The sequence below is a fragment of the Esox lucius genome, chromosome 2 (assembly GCF_011004845.1).
Source record: "Esox lucius isolate fEsoLuc1 chromosome 2, fEsoLuc1.pri, whole genome shotgun sequence".
Lineage (NCBI taxonomy): Eukaryota > Metazoa > Chordata > Actinopteri > Esociformes > Esocidae > Esox > Esox lucius.
Window position 1 is genome coordinate 37,815,457 of NC_047570.1, and position 16,280 is coordinate 37,831,736.

The following is a 16,280-nucleotide window of genomic DNA, read 5'->3' on the forward strand; positions in this document are numbered from 1 at the left end:
CTCTTATCAAAGATAGGGCTGGGTCACAGCACATGGAGCTGTAGAGAATATTTCCCGAGTTTTATTTTTCCTTCTATAATATTCTATTGCAATCCTGTTTAAAAAGAAGATATTTGTCTATCAGCAGTTGCTGTATTTGTGTTAGAGATAAGTGTGCTGGGTTTAGCGTGATTTTGATAGTCTTTCTCAGGTTCACAACTGACTGATAAATGCTATCCCCTTGAATCGCTAACATACACAATGTATCCATTCAAGCACCACACCAAGAACTTCAAACAGAAAACAACATTTTCTGCAGACAGTGTCCCATGACATCACCATTATTGATTTGTTCGAGCTTCGTAATTGATTTGCATGATTTTTATCTCCGGCCATATAAGAGACCCTACAACTGAGGGTTTTGTCCACTTGGCCGGTCAGGACGCCAGACAACCCGAGCGTGTCCCTCACTCCAAGAGATTTCACAAAAACAGGGACAAGTTTCTCTCTCCTTTATTTTCAACCATATATATATAGACAACCTGGCGCCCACACAACACATAAGTTATGACATTTATAAAACACAATATAGATTTACATTCTATGATCAGTCACAAATAGCACCCTGTTCCTTTTGAAGTGCACTAGCTTTGACGAGAGCCCGTAGGGACCGGGTCAAAAAGCAGCCCACTAGGAGGGAACAGGGTTCCATTTGGGAGGCAGAATATGACAGTGATGTAGAGGGAAAGGTTGAGGACTGATCCAGTAGTGTTGTCATGCCCGGGCCGAGACGGAGCGGCTCATACCGCTGAAGTACGACTTCTCCCTCTCTGACATCAGCTCAAAGTGCAGTGGCTGCTGACAGAAGTTGCATTCCCCTGAGGAGTGGGGCTTCAGATGCAGACCCACTTCCTTCCAAGTCTGAACCAGCTTCTCTGTAAGGGCACGAGAGGACACACCATGTCTGTGACTGACTAACTGCATAGAAATTAGTCACTCACATTCAAAACTGTCGCAAGCAGAGATTTTGGACTAAACCCAAAGTGACTGATAAACGTTAGTCATCAGATGAATACTAGAAGGTGTCCCCCGTCCGTCCGTCCCATCCCGTCCCGTCCCCCGTCCCCCAATCCCATGCAGGCTAAACCAATCAATGCTCTTACCGACAAAGTATGTCATCATCTGGGGGGTGTGGTGTGGCGTGGGGGCAATGCGCAGAAGCTCCTCCCCCCTGGCGACGGTGGGGTAGTTGATGGCCTGGACGTAGATGTTGTAGCGGCTCATCATGATGTCACAGACTTCAGTGTTCTTCTCCGCATCAGACACCTACAGACACAGGCACAGACAGCAGAGATGAGGAGAAATCAATCAGTACAAAACATTTTAAAGGACATCAATTAGGAAATATTACAACAGTGTCACTGTCAATTAATGGCTCATATTAGTCAAATAAATACAGACAATGGTAATGAAGTTAATCAACCACTGCACTTCTGAAGGAGGATTAGTGCCTGCCCAGTTATTTCAGCTACTCTTTGAAAAGGTAGGATTTCAGATGTTATCTGAAAACGGGCCCCTTCGAGGAGCGCCAAGCGGCTGAACAAAGAGCCTGGTCGGGACGGCGTTCAAAGGGAACAGAATGTACCCCAGGTGGGTCAAGAGGGAATTCTCAGAGGTACTTCTGGCCTCTGCCTACCATTAATAAAATACAACACTTGGATTCAGGTAGCATGTGGGATCCAGAGGAACAGGATAAACTCTTGACATTTTCAATCCCAATGGACAATAAAGTTGTTTTCACAGGGGTGAAGGAAAACCATAGATGACCCCAAACAGTTATTTAAAATCACTGCTTAATACAGTTAGTCACTGCTTCTTTACACATTAAATATTTAGTGCCTGAGCCTGTAAGGCTATTTAAATGTTTTGGTGTTAGGAAAACAATTTGAGTAACTTTCAGTACACCAAACTGTTGCCTCAGTGATTGGAATATGCACATGAAACATATTTAAAAATATACTTGCTCATATAATAAATCCTACAAGTGTAGCTAGACTGTTTTATTAGCAACAAATACAAAAACCAAAAGCCATCCTGAGTGAAGTCGTCTGCCGGCAGCTAAACTACACAGCACAGTCAGAGGTAAAGTCCACTAAACATAAGACTGGTCCAGAGTGTTGGGCAAGTAAACGAAAGCTCCAATACTGGAGCTGACAAGGCGAAAAACCCTGCCATTCAGTAACTGAGTTTCTGTTGTTTTTGACCAGGGGCATAAGTCAGTTCAGTAAGACATCTGACCCCACCCCACACACCCGTCTGGAAGATGACCTCTCTAAACCCCCGTTCTGACTCTTACCCTGACAGGGATGATGTGGGAGGGGCAGTGGACCACAGGAAGTCCGGAGTCCATGAGCATCTGACGGAGCAGTTTGACGTTGCGCTGGTGCTTCCTCCGTAGAGCGCGGCCCTCCTCCGCCTTGAGGGTCTGGACAGACTCCCGGGCCCCAGCCAGCAGCATGGGAGGCAGGGAGGTGGTGAAGATGAAGCCTGCAGCGTACGACCGCACCGTGTCCACCAGGGCGTTGGTACTGGCGATGTAGCCGCCGACACACCCAAACGCCTTCCCTGGAAGACAACAGTTGGACAGTTAAACTTCCTGGATTAAACAGGCTGTTAAATCAGGGGCATGGATTTCAGAGGGGTCTCTTTTCCATGCTCAGAGAGAGACAACTGTGATTTGAATACACATTTCACTTGATAACGTTTTCATAGATAGATAATAAACACTAAATTATTATTATTTAAATTATTTGACAGATATTGGTCTCTAGTTGTTGTGAACCAGAGCAGCTTAACCTTGTCATCTTGACATGGGTCTGTTCCAAAGACACAAAGAACCGCTCTTCAATAGATGAGTGTGTGTGTGTGTGTGTGTGTGTGTGTGTGTGTGTGTGTGTGTGTGTGTGTGTGTGTGTATATTCTCTGAGCCAGCCACAGCCTTTAGAGGAAACTCAATAAGGGCCCAGGTTGCTTAGCAACAGGTGAAAATAGGTTCTAGTTCCTGCTTCTCTGGTGTCTGACAATTATGAGACACTCCCAGACACCCCTGAATTTAACAGACATCCTGTTGGCAACAGACAACACAAATCATGAATTTTCCAGATTTTTTTTCACTGAGGATATATGACAGAAAAACATTTAATCACAAGGATTCACCCAATTTCCTGTTGACATTCAACTGTGTAAAAAGACAGATACACAGGGTACAACGTCACACCAGGAGAACTGAGAACTTGAGGGTTTTTAAAAACATAAATCCCATACTGACTTGTTCCCACAAAGCCCTTCGAAACAACTCGTATTTAGAAAGGGTCCTACAACCAAAACGTGATGAGCCAATCGTCAAAGAGAACTGACCCAATGTCCCCGAGATGATGTCCATCTTGTGCATGATCCCGTCGCGGTCTCCGATACCTCCCCCCCGGGCCCCATAGAGACCCACTGCATGCACCTCGTCCACAAACGTGATGGCACCAAAGGCATGGGCCACGTCACACATCTCCTCCAGGGGACACACCGCGCCTGCGTCACGGAAAACACAAACACTGCGTTTCAAACACTATTTTAAATAACACACAACCCAGGAACTAACACAAGGAAGCAGGAGGGCACCTTCCACTGAATACAGCACCATTAGAATTGATCAAATTTAGTGCACTAGCTAGGGAATAGGGCTGCATTTGGGGCACATCCCCACTCACCATCCATGGAGTGAACGGTCTCAAAGGCCACGATCTTCGGAGTGGATGGATCGGACTTCTTCAGCAACTCCTTCAAGTGCTTCGGGTCGTTGTGACGGAAGATAAACTTTCTGGCTCCGCTGTTCCTGATGCCTTGGATCATGGAGGCGTGGTTCCCCGCATCGGAGTAGATCTCACAGCCTGGCGAGGGACAAAACAACCTGTTCAGTATTGCCCGGGTCCAGGGCCATGGTGGTCACAGGTCATACCAGGTGAAGGCAAGTAAGGTCATAGGTCATTCAGGTGAGGTCACTGATATTGAAGTGTAACTAAAATAACACATTTGAGGTCGTTACCGGGCATCATCTTGGCCAGAGTGAAGAGCGTCGAGTCATTGGCTACGAAGCAGGAAGTGAAGAGCAGTGCCGCGTCCTTCCCATGGAGGTCCGCTAGTTCCTGTTCCAGCTCCACGTGGAACCTGCTGGTCCCAGATATGTTCCTGGTGCCTCCAGCCCCACTGCCATGCTTACGCAACGTTTCCCTGGGACAGAAATAACAGCCAGTTCATAACAGCCCCAGAGCATGATTAACACCAGGCACTCCTTCCCTGGGTCTTTAAGAGACAACCTATGTCTGTTCCATCAGCTTTCTAGAACCACATCAGTGGCTGGTTAACTGGTCCTGAAGGGGAGAGGTGAAATAACCAGGGTTTGTTTTGTCTCATGACCCCCCCGCCCCGCCCTCCCCAGACGGGAAACCTACATGATGGAGCCGAGGACTCGCGGGTGTCGACTCATGCCCAGGTAGTCGTTAGAGCACCAGACAGACACGTCTCTCTTGTTGCTAAGGGAGTCGGTGTAGTCGTCCCCCATCGGGAAGTCTGTGGCCCGCCGGTTCACCGTCTTAAAGACGCGGTACGTGTGGTCGCTCTTCTTCTCCTCGATCTTCCTCTCGAAGAAGTCGTCGTAGTGGAAGTTTGACACCGCTGAAGGACGGAGAATGGGTAAATAAAAATTAGGAGCTACGAGGCGAAGGTCTCTTTAAGAGGCTCAATTTCTACAAACACAATTGTTTGTGAGACAGAATTTGGGAAAATGACAAGGTGAAGGTACGAATGCATCTTGGGGTTCGACACCTCAGCTGGGAGCCACGTGGTTTGTCGGGGACTTACAGTGGGGCATGTTCTCCTGCAGTAAATGGGAAACTCTGGTTGGACGCTGCTTTAGCAGCTTCTTCATCAGACTGGAGCGGTCCAGACCTCCTGACGTGTTGGAGGAGCCAGCCAGGGCCTGGGCAGGGGTCACATCTGGGACAAAGAGTCAGACCAGAAGAACTATGTCAAAAATCACCATCATAAACATTATTAGTGGAGTCTTGGCAAGGGACAGGTTGTTAGCTTAGAAAACATGTAACAACAACCAGGAAGCAGAAAACGCCCTACAGCGCCCTGGGAGTGTCGGGCCAAGATCCAGAACATTATTGAAGTAAGCCTTTCACCATCACCTTTCCGGACAGTGCGGACCTCCTGCACATCCTCCTGTAGCTGGAGGCTGGCCTGGCGCACCACACCGCTGTTCTTCTGGCCCATCTCAGCAGCCAGGAACGGGCACTTGGAGGCAGAGCCCTGGGCAGCAGCAGGCACCGGGTGGGGATGGCCTGGGGGCAGCTGGGTGGTGCTTCCACCATTGGCTCCTAGAGGAGAGGACATCACCGGTGTTAGGACACACAGACAACGACAGACACACAGACGACTCTCTGGAGACTAAGGGCAAGAAAATCCCTTCTATGATATGTGATGTCAGAGTTGTTTCCATGTGAGCCAGTTAAAAAAAAAACAGACTCGCCGTCACAGACGGCACAATGGAGTACCCCGCCTCCACTAACCATGCTCAGCGGGTGCCGGGGGCAACGCCACCGTGCCCTCAGCCTTCTGCATGCTGGTGGAAGATAAGCAGAGGGAGCGTGCCAGTGGCTTGGAGGCCAGGTCCATCATCACAGGGCACTTCTGGGCATAGACCACCAGGGACGTCCTGGCCTGCTGCAGGAAGGTCTGGGGCACCCGAGACAGGAACGGGCAGCGGCGAATGATTGTCTCCATGGCTGAAGAGATCGTCCTGAGGGGAAGCGAAGACGAACAGAAGGAAAGAGCACAGCCTTTATTTTTTCATGCATTTTTATTAAGGCATCACGGCGAAGAGGACACTGCGTCGATACATGAGTGTGAGACAAAAAGGCATGGGTCGGACACCAAACAACGCCAGCCTGTAGCGGCCAGGGCTGTGTGAGTGCCAGGGTCTGTAGCTTAAAATGGCACATCATAACACCTCTTATCTAACTGGAGTTTTGTTGGTGTTAAGGAGCCTTTGTGTATTTTAATATGCCTCCCCACCCCCAGAGCATTAAAACAGCTTGGGTCTACATTTTGGTTACAGAAGCATTTGGCCTAACAAAGATGTGTTAAATATGAATTCATAAACTAATGGGGAAAATATTTTTTTTTTTTTTACAATAATATCACAATCACATTCTGCACAGACATGATAATGGTATGGTATCTACAAACTCAACGACTGACTCGGGTATTGACAAATTCTACCAGCCAGAATATGAGTATAGTGTGTTAAAGGCACCAATGTTGTCAGACTGGAGTAAATAAAGCATATTTGTGAGACGAAGTCACGAATTCACAGCACCAAACAGAACTGGGTCAGGAGACGAAACGAAAAGGTCAAAACATTGCGATCATGAAGCCCCTCTTGAGTTTTGAAACGTAATGATTTGCACCCGGCTACTGATAAAAGACTACGTTTTCCTAGATAGCCTCTTTCCTTCCAGGAATGAAGCCACCCCTTACTTGGAAGCAAAGTGGCCAGTACCACAGCTGAAAAAGTTATGCGTGTAAGACCATATATTATATAATGCAAAAAACAAACAAAAAACCAAAAGGAATATATACTTACAAGCTAGCTAAATTCCTGTTTGATCTGACAAGCCAGTAAGTCACACAAGCTGAAGACATCGGCATATGAGCTTCAATAATACTTTTTCTCATGAACACTGACATATTCCATAAGGATACAAATCTCCACATATTTACGTTGAGTAACTATACGTACAATGAATCACTGAATATATATTTAAATGAAATCGTTTCCCAAAGAATAACATTAGCTTGTGATCTTCAGGCAGCTAAGTTAGTTAGCAAGCATGCTAAGCATTGGCCCCTATCAGTCATTGACAGTGGGTTAGCCCCATCAGCGCTCTGCATTCCGGGTCAGGAAGCTAAAAACCCTACGTAAAAAGGACGAATGGCTGTCACATTTGCTTACCTCTGATTGCTTCAGAACACCCTTAATAATAAAAAGCTTCGCTTGGAAATATATCTGCACTGTCAGGAGTAGAATCTCACAATCAAATAGATGATATAGTTAGCAACTGCTGTAAGAAGACGTATCGTTATCCTGCACTGAGGACGAACGAAAGGACAACCAAGTGTACAGGCTTATATGAATGAACGCAGATAACTAAGTCTCGCGAGATGATGTGAGTGGGAGCGTCATAAACTGGTCATAACCTAATAAACCCAAGGAAAACAAGGAAGAAACCGTATTGCCTAATGATTTACGGGTATTGCCCCAGAGACGGTTCCATGATCATAGAAGCATCATGACTCATACACAAATACATTAATACAATTAGACATTGATGTATTACATTTTTTACGAAATATAATTTTAAACGTCAACACGATTTTAACATTCACAGTGCGTATAACATCTACATAAACATTGATTTTAGGATTAAAATAACCATTGCGATTTGAAGATCAATCTATTAAATGCAAAATATATGAGATTTTGGTTCACACATATACCAGAATACACTGTAAATGTCACAAATTAGTACTATTTAATTAAAACAATTGCCATTGGGAAACAGCAGTCTTCATATGTTTGCCTCTCCCTGTAGAAAAGTAGGCTGACATCGGGCTACTTTTGTCATTTTGGTCAAAGCGCTTTAAAAAAAAATCCTAGTAGAGTTGTGTGTTCCAGTTACATTTGTCTTCTTTTAATAGTTGACCTAGGACATACATGTAAAATATTGAAAGACTAATGTTTATGATTAATATATGTTTTATTCTTAATCATGTATAGTCGATTTTAGCGGTCAAAACATTAGCATTTGCCATTTTCACTATACTCTGACCAGTCAGATGTTGAATGTCTGAAGCCTAGGCAGCAGATTGGATTTGTTGTGTGAGTGCTCCCTCTATGTTCAGAGCAGACTCATGTCCATGGCCACACTAATAGAGTCACGTGGACTCTCTTGAAAAACGTGTAAGATTTGAGATTTTTTTTGGTTGGGAAGTCAAAGTATTGCCGACTAGATGCACACCAGATGTGCACTGGAGTGATGTGCACTGGAGTGATGTGCACAGGAGTGATGTGCACTGGAGTGATGTGCACTGGAGTGATGTGCACAGGAGTGATGTGCACTGGAGTGATGTGCACTGGAGTGATGTGCACTGGAGTGATGTGCACAGGAGTGATGTGCACTGGAGTGATTTGCACTGGAGTGATGTGCACTGGAGTGATGTGCACTGGAGTGATGTGAACAGGAGTGATGTGCACTGGAGTGATGTGCACAGGAGTGATGTGCACAGGAGTGATGTGCACTGGAGTGATGTGCACTGGAGTGATGTGCACTGGAGTGATGTGCACAGGAGTGATGTGCACTGGAGTGATGTGAACAGGAGTGATGTGCACTGGAGTGATGTGCACAGGAGTGATGTGCACTGGAGTGATGTGCACTGGAGTGATGTGCACTGGAGTGATGTGCACTGAAGCATCAGGTGCCATTTCTGGGAGCCACTTGACTTGTCAAGGCAGGAAGTTTCCTTGTGGAGGAGGGATTATTGTGTTGGTTGTATTCTGGTTTGTTGCTGTTACTTTATTTGTTGTTAAAAAGAAGGAAAAACTTTGAATGCAATTTCTCTCATCTCCCATGTGATGTCCACTTAAAATGTTGTGTGTTATAAAAATATTTCAAACATAAACCTTCTTGATAAAAGCAATGTTTTTGTCTGTGTTGTCTTCTTGTAATACCTCTTACATGCTGATGGAGCTCCTTTGTCTTTAGCAACAAGTGTTGTGCAGATAAGAGACTACAGCCTTCGGGTGGGTTTTCATACAAAAGGAGAGAGTAGCCTAGTGGTCAAGAGCATTGGTCTCGTAAACGCAATGTGTCCGGTTCTCATCCTTAAGACATCACCTGTGTGGCATGATGTTCGCCAGATCTTCCAGATGCTAGGCCAACCACTCCCGACCAACTTCCTTCTGTTCTAACTTCAGTATTCTGTAAATTAAGCCCTTTCAAGTTTTCTTGGCATTTGGTGCCATCTGTAAAATATTTTTACTTTCAGCATTTACAAAAATTACTTTCAGCATTTACATAACAAAAATTTGAGTTGTTGATATCAGTAATATTTTTTTATTAGCCCGTTATTGTAAACAATAACTTGTTCTTAAAAACGTGCTGATTAAATCAATGTAATAAAAAATATATAAAACCACAATTGGACCATTTTGAAAACATAGTCTATCAGTCTAAGAATGAATGCCAAAGGACCCACCCTTGGCCCATCCTTGGCCTCTGCATAAAGTATAAGGTGGAGGGAGTAGTTCCCATCCTAAACTATTTGATACATAAAAAAAAGATCTTTACTTTTCAGCATCTGATACATATTCAGTTACATACAAATCACTGGTTATCATCTTGTATCGATGGTCTTATGTGAAGATTGATACTCAAAAATGAAGATCAGGACTGGAAGTATTGATACTTTATCGGTCCACCAATCCTTAGTAGATATGGGCCAGTTTGAGATGTATGGAATGTTTCAGACATTAGGACTAAATCATTACAAAAGCAGGTGTTTTGTGTTTCTTTTATTGTTGACAGCAACATGTATTACCTCCATTAAGTCGAGTAGCAGGAATCGTTTTTCAGTCAGCGCAGGGAAAAGCTACACAGAGCCTGCAAAATGTTCAGTGGAATGGTTTGTATTGGACCCTTGGTGGAACTTTAAAATGTAAGCTTTGTTCAGCCTGCAGTTGGTAATGCTGAAAACAGTTACTTTTAAAAACATCTAACAACACCTAGCTGACTTTGTCCAAAATCAATGTCCAAAGCCCACTTCGTTGTCCTTGTCCACCTGGTTGGGCAGCTCGTATGGATTCTTATATATATTGACCTGCTGGTCTTCTGAACATGCAGAAATATTGATGTAACCCTTATCTCACCCAGCACAACCAGGAGATGACCCCTCCTAGATGACCCCCTCCCAGATGACCCCCTCCCAGATGACCCCCTCATAGATGACCCCCTCCTAGATGACCCCTCCTAGATGACCCCTCCTAGATGACCCCCTCAAAGATGACCCCCTCCCAGATGACCCCCTCCCAGATGACCCCCTCCCAGATGACCCCCTCCTAGATGACCCCCTCCTAGATGACCCCCTCCTAGATGACCCCTCCTAGATGACCCCCTCAAAGATGACCCCCTCCTAGATGACCCCTCCTAGTCCAACTGCTCTCAAGGTTTATTCCCAGGTTTCAGCCCTACTAGGGACTTTTTCCTTACCACTGTGTTTCAATTTCTTGTTGTTTCTGGCTCTGGGCTTTTTAGGGTGGGTATCTGAATAGGCACTTTGTGACAACTACTGATGTAAAAAGAGGTTAATAAAAACATTTGATTGATATTTGATAGTCAGATCAGAGGAATGTGCCCACATTGTGTACACATACAAGTATGTTTTACCTTTATGAGTTGGGGAGTTACGTAATGTTTTTAATTTGAAGTAATTAAATAAATGCAAAATCACATTTACAATACATTATTTGCAATTTATTTTTTCAATAGTTTGTTTGCAATAAACTGTATCTTCATTACTTCTATCATTATGAATTTCTTGTATTCATAATATTGTTTATTATATCTTATCTTACTAGCTAATGGGATATACTGTGCCCTCTGTAATTCTTTTGGTTTTTATTCCAAAGGCTAACTAGTTCAAGTTGTATTTTTGATATCAAGAATGCAAAATAGATTGTATTAGATTATTGAATGCAAATCAACAATGCAAAATCTGAATAAATGTTCAAATGGCTTGCCATACAAGTATGACTAATGTAACTGTACAACAGCTGGAACCAGGAATATGGGTAGAAAAAAACGTGTTTGGATTCTTCTAGTCTGTATTCAGCACTTCAGTTACAGCTTGCTTTTGATATTGTTCAACAAAGATTTCAGCTGAAACTTGTTCTAAATGCTGATAAAACAAAATACATGTTGTTTTCCACCTCAAAGAATAAATCAATAGATCTTTAATTTCTTACTACATTGCATGATAATGTAATTGAGTCTGTATCTGTATAGAAATATCTTGGGATTTTAATTGATGACACTCTCTCCTTTAAGGCATATTTTACACTTGAGGTTAAAGTCCTGTTTTTCAAGAAAGCCCCTTATGTATGCTACCTTCTTGCCTCTATTAGATTAGGGTGATGTCTTGTACATGCATGCCTCTACGTCCTCATTACATATGCTTGATACTGTACACCATGGGGCTCTGAGGTTTGTTACAAACTCTAAATCTCTCACCCATCACTGTACCCTATATGTGAGAGTGAGCTGGCCATCAGTAGCTCTACGCAGATTATTCCATTGGTACATTCTATATACAAGGACATTCTTGGAAAGCTCCCAGATTATTTATGCTCTTACATTGTCCAACAGACTAATGAGAAATATTGCTGCGATCTCATAACTGTATTTTATTGATGGTTCCTAGGACACATACTGAAGGAGGGAAAAGCTTTCCAGTGCTGTGAAACTTCCACCTGGAATGAGCTACAGAAGATTTTAAAACTAATTGGTTTAGTGACTATGATTGATATTAAAATGGTTTGCTGTAAATGTTTTGAATCTTGATTTTAATTGGAACAATGGTGATTTATGTTAATGTTTTGATGTACTGTAACTTCTGTGTGCTGCTATTCTTTGACAGGTCCCTCTTGAAAAAGAGATTGTTAATCTCACTGTGGCTAACCTGGATAAATAAGGGTTAAATAAAATTTATAAAAAATATAGCACAGAATGTTATAAAGTGGAATTAAAAAGTCTACACACCCCTGTTAAAATGCCAGATTTATGTGATATAAAAGAAAGAGACAAAAATAAATCATGTCAGAACTTGTTCCACTTTTAATGTGACCTATAATGTGAACAATTCAATAGAAAAACAGACTGAAATATTTGAGGGGGGAAAATAAAAAATCACAATGATCTGGTTGCATAAATGCGCACCACCTTAAACTAATACTTTGAAGTACCTTTTGATTTTATTACAGCACGCAGTCTTTTTGGGTAGGAGTCTATTAGCATGGCACATCTTGACATAGCAATATTTGCACACTCTTCTTTGCAAAAGCGCTCCAAATCTGTCAGATTGCGATTTAATTTATTTTGTTGGCTTATAGTAGGCAATGGAAATTATTAAACACTTTTTTATATTTCTCAATGCATTTAATTCATTTACTAAACAAATACCTTTTACTGACATTGATTCCACACGAAATACTTTTGCGTGTATACGTGTTCTGGCCGTTTAACGCCATCTTCTGTCCAGAATACACCACTACATTGAAGTTGGGTCATTTTCACGGAATCGAAAGTAAATATTTTACTTTCAGTGTTTTCAAGCCACCCGGTAGACCTCACATTACATTCAGCTCCAGTGTCCAGCTCAACAGTAAGCTCCGGGTTCTTTGTCGTCTGTGTTTCTGTCCACTGCGCTTTCTAAGTCACTGTATTATTTTTTGTCTATTGGTTTCACCGGTTTACGTCGCAAACGCTATTTGCACTTTTTATTTTATTTATACTGGTAAGTTAATGATTTACAAATGTAACGTGTTTTTAAGGAATTAGTTATCATACAGCGGGTAGGTAAACTGCGAGAATCTAGCTCGAAATTGTTTGTCTGACAGTTTTTTCTTTACTGAGAAGATGCGGTTTGAAGAACAAGTGATGTCACGCGTCAAGTTGTACAAGTAATACTTAGCCTATAGTTAACATATTAGTAAAGATACCAATTAATGTGATATTTCAGTGTTCACACACGTGTTAGAGACATTTATATTGAAATTAATAAGAAAAACTGTTATGAACATTGGATCGGAGCCTTGCTGCACTGTACTAACTAAAAACAACATTGACTTTGGGGTATTACCAAACCCCATAAACCAACACGGCCCACACCTTGTTGTTTCTTGTTGAAGCTGATTGGGCAGGTCCCAGGAATTCGTGAGCTAAAAAGATATCCTGGCATGCTTCTGTTCGGATAACTCACGACCTGAACCTTTAGCAAAGATTAAAGTCTAAAAAGGGCGCTTTGTTCCTAGCATTAAATGTTTTGGGAACATAAAACTGCATAGAAATCAGATGATTCCACTGCCCTCGTGGATATGATTACCTGATTCGTCAGGTTCAGAAATCTGTAACCTGGTAGTATGTGGTCAGACCCCGCCCCTAGCTACCAACAAACGCTTAAAGGGAAAGAATAAGATGGTGCCCATTCTGTTTGCTGTGCAGTCAGCCAGGTCCTCTCTTTGCATATGTTCCTTCAACCATGTATCCTACCCCACTGCCTGCAGCTGTAGATTGAGGTCTGGGTGAAGCTGCAGGTGGGGAAGTTGATGGAGTCTTTCCTGCATTAAGCAGAAGAGTGGTCAACTCATCACTGTCATATTTAAGTTTTTCCAACTCAGTCTTTTCCAAGACTAGACTTTCTTGAGGCCTCAGAGTTCCTCCTCTAGATCTGCCACCGACATGACCGACTCAATGGAAGGAAAGCCAAAACAAAGTAGAGTTGGGAAAACTGTCCAAATCACCATTGTTGGCTCCACTCTTAGTACCAGCACACATGCTTCCTGGTGGCCGCCGTCTCTTCAGGCAATGTCACGGTTTTACTTTTATCCCGCCAATAGACCTGACCTGTTACTAAGGACCCTGCTCGCAATCAGAAAACAGGTAGAGAATGTACGCCGGTTCCTACTCATTTATAGAAGCAAAGACCAGTATTTATTTTATACAAAAATAGTTAATTGTAGCCTAACACAGTAAGTTGAAGTGCAAATGCTATAAAAGGTCTGCATTCCTATAAATGAGGAAGAACTTGAGTACATTCTCGGCATGTTACACATGGGATTGGCCACCTGGGTTCATGTTCCTCTGTGTAAACAGTAAAGGGTCAGCGGGTCTGCATGTTATTTGGGGGATTTTCTGTAACAACCAACGTTATTTTATGTCAAGCTCTGATTTTTTTATGTAATTGCTGTTAGTAGCTTGTTAAGAAATCAAGCAGTAATGCCAGATATTTAGGGCCCTATGATTTCCACAATGTGGAAAACGCAGACGGAATCAAGGAATTTGGTAATAAAAATTGAATCAACTGTAAAACGTGGAACATTGAAGAATTTTCCATATTTTCGCTGAAATTGATTAAAACTAATAATCAAAAGCAGGCCTAATTATTGTAGTAACCAAAATGATTTCATAATTGTAAAATTACAGATGAGTAGGCCTAGATATATTTTTTTTTCCGATGGGGGTGTTTTGAGAAGGGGGAGGTTGGTCGTGCGGGGGACCCTTACATCACCTCACGACTGTCACTTTGAGAAACATGTTGGAGAGACAGTCTGAGACAACCAAGACATCCAAAAAACTACAAAATTCAACCCCGACTGCTAAATTCAGAGCTAAGCAATGCCCAAAGGAGTATTATGAGTAAGGCGATAAGCTGTTTTGCAAATTCTGACAACATACTCTTGTTTGGACCCATACAAATGCGTGGCGACCAATCAACGTCTAAATCCCACGTGAAGAACAAGGAAAAGCACTGTGTTAGCCAGAACACACCTCTTCAAAGAACCATTACTAGTGCAAGCACATTAGCAGATTCAAGATGGGAATTTATTCAGGACTTCATCCCCTCAGAAAAGCTAAGAAAACTACGTCCATTTCTAGTGATGCATTGCATACAGGGAGAAGCGTTGCCCCGAAAATGAGAGCAGCTTCAATCAAACTCACCTACCCTGTGTGTTCTGTCAGCATATGAACAGCCTATAAGATCGTCCCTTGGCATAAGTGTGATAGGCAGTCGCTTAGGGCCGCCAACCACTAGGGGAGAGAGGGCCCCCAAATCAAATTTTGCTTAGGGTCCCCAAAAGGCTAGGGCCGGCACTTCCTATTAATATACCATTGCAATAGCCTACATTTACATTATGCATTGTGAATTATTGGCATGCAAATTGTGATATTCCAAATGATGAGCTATTGTGGTGAAGTAAAGCAATGCAGTCAGTCAATCCCTCACTCACTCAATCAAACGAACATCTAACAAATTGTATGTAACAGAATGTATGGAAGCATCTGCATTTGTAATGTTCCTCCACTCATTTATTCAGGTTTTTGCTTTAATGTGTCGCCAGTATGTAGTATCAGTGTGGTATGTAGTATCAGTGTGGTATGTAGTATCAGTGTGGTATGTAGTATCAGTGTTGTATGTAGTATCAGTGTTGTATGTAGTATGTAGTATCAGTGTGGTATGTAGTATCAGTGTGGTATGTAGTATCAGTGTGGTATGTAGTATCAGTGTTGTATGTAGTATCAGTGTAGTATGTAGTATCAGTGTAGTATGTAGTATCAGTGTGGTATGTAGTATCAGTGTGGTATGTAGTATCAGTGTGGTATGTAGTATCAGTGTTGAATGTAGTATCAGTGTTGAATGTAGTATCAGTGTTGAATGTAGTGTCAGTGTTGAATGTAGTGTCAGTGTTGAATGTAGTGTCAGTGTTGAATGTAGTGTCAGTGTTGAATGTAGTGTCAGTGTTGAATGTAGTGTCAGTGTTGAATGTAGTGTCAGTGTTGAATGTAGTGTCAGTGTTGAATGTAGTATCAGTGTTGTATGTAGTATCAGTGTGGTATGTAGTATCAGTGTGGTATGTAGTATCAGTGTGGTATGTAGTATCAGTGTGGTATGTAGTATCAGTGTGGTATGTAGTATCAGTGTGGTATGTAGTATCAGTGTGGTATGTAGTATCAGTGTGGTATGTAGTATGTAGTATCAGTGTGGTATGTAGTATCAGTGTGGTATGTAGTATCAGTGTGGTATGTAGTATCAGTGTGGTATGTAGTATCAGTGTAGTATGTAGTATCAGTGTAGTATGTAGTATGTAGTATCAGTGTGGTATGTAGTATCAGTGTGGTATGTAGTATCAGTGTGGTATGTAGTATCAGTGTGGTATGTAGTATCAGTGTGGTATGTAGTATCAGTGTGGTATGTAGTATCAGTGTGGTATGTAGTATCAGTGTGGTATGTAGTATCAGTGTGGTATGTAGTATCAGTGTTGTATGTAGTATCAGTGTGGTATGTAGTATCAGTGTGGTATGTAGTATCAGTGTGGTATGTAGTATCAGTGTGGTATGTAGTATCAGTGTGGT

The 16,280-nt window shown here is 42.5% G+C and overlaps 1 protein-coding gene across 1 annotated transcript; it reads right to left on the minus strand.

Moving 5' to 3' along the window:
• Nucleotides 1–476: 476 nt before the first annotated feature.
• Nucleotides 477–7,219, minus strand: alas1 (aminolevulinate, delta-, synthase 1). The gene is made up of 11 exons (XM_010875108.5): nt 7,049–7,219; nt 5,604–5,833; nt 5,223–5,411; nt 4,891–5,025; nt 4,482–4,704; nt 4,076–4,260; nt 3,741–3,920; nt 3,397–3,561; nt 2,336–2,604; nt 1,143–1,305; nt 477–914 (listed from the first exon to the last, which is right to left on the minus strand). Exons 2-11 carry the CDS (start codon nt 5,815–5,817, stop codon nt 754–756), a joined length of 1,884 nt encoding a protein of 627 aa, XP_010873410.2. The 5' UTR covers nt 5,818–5,833; nt 7,049–7,219; the 3' UTR covers nt 477–753.
• Between the last annotated feature and the right edge of the window lie 9,061 nt (nt 7,220–16,280).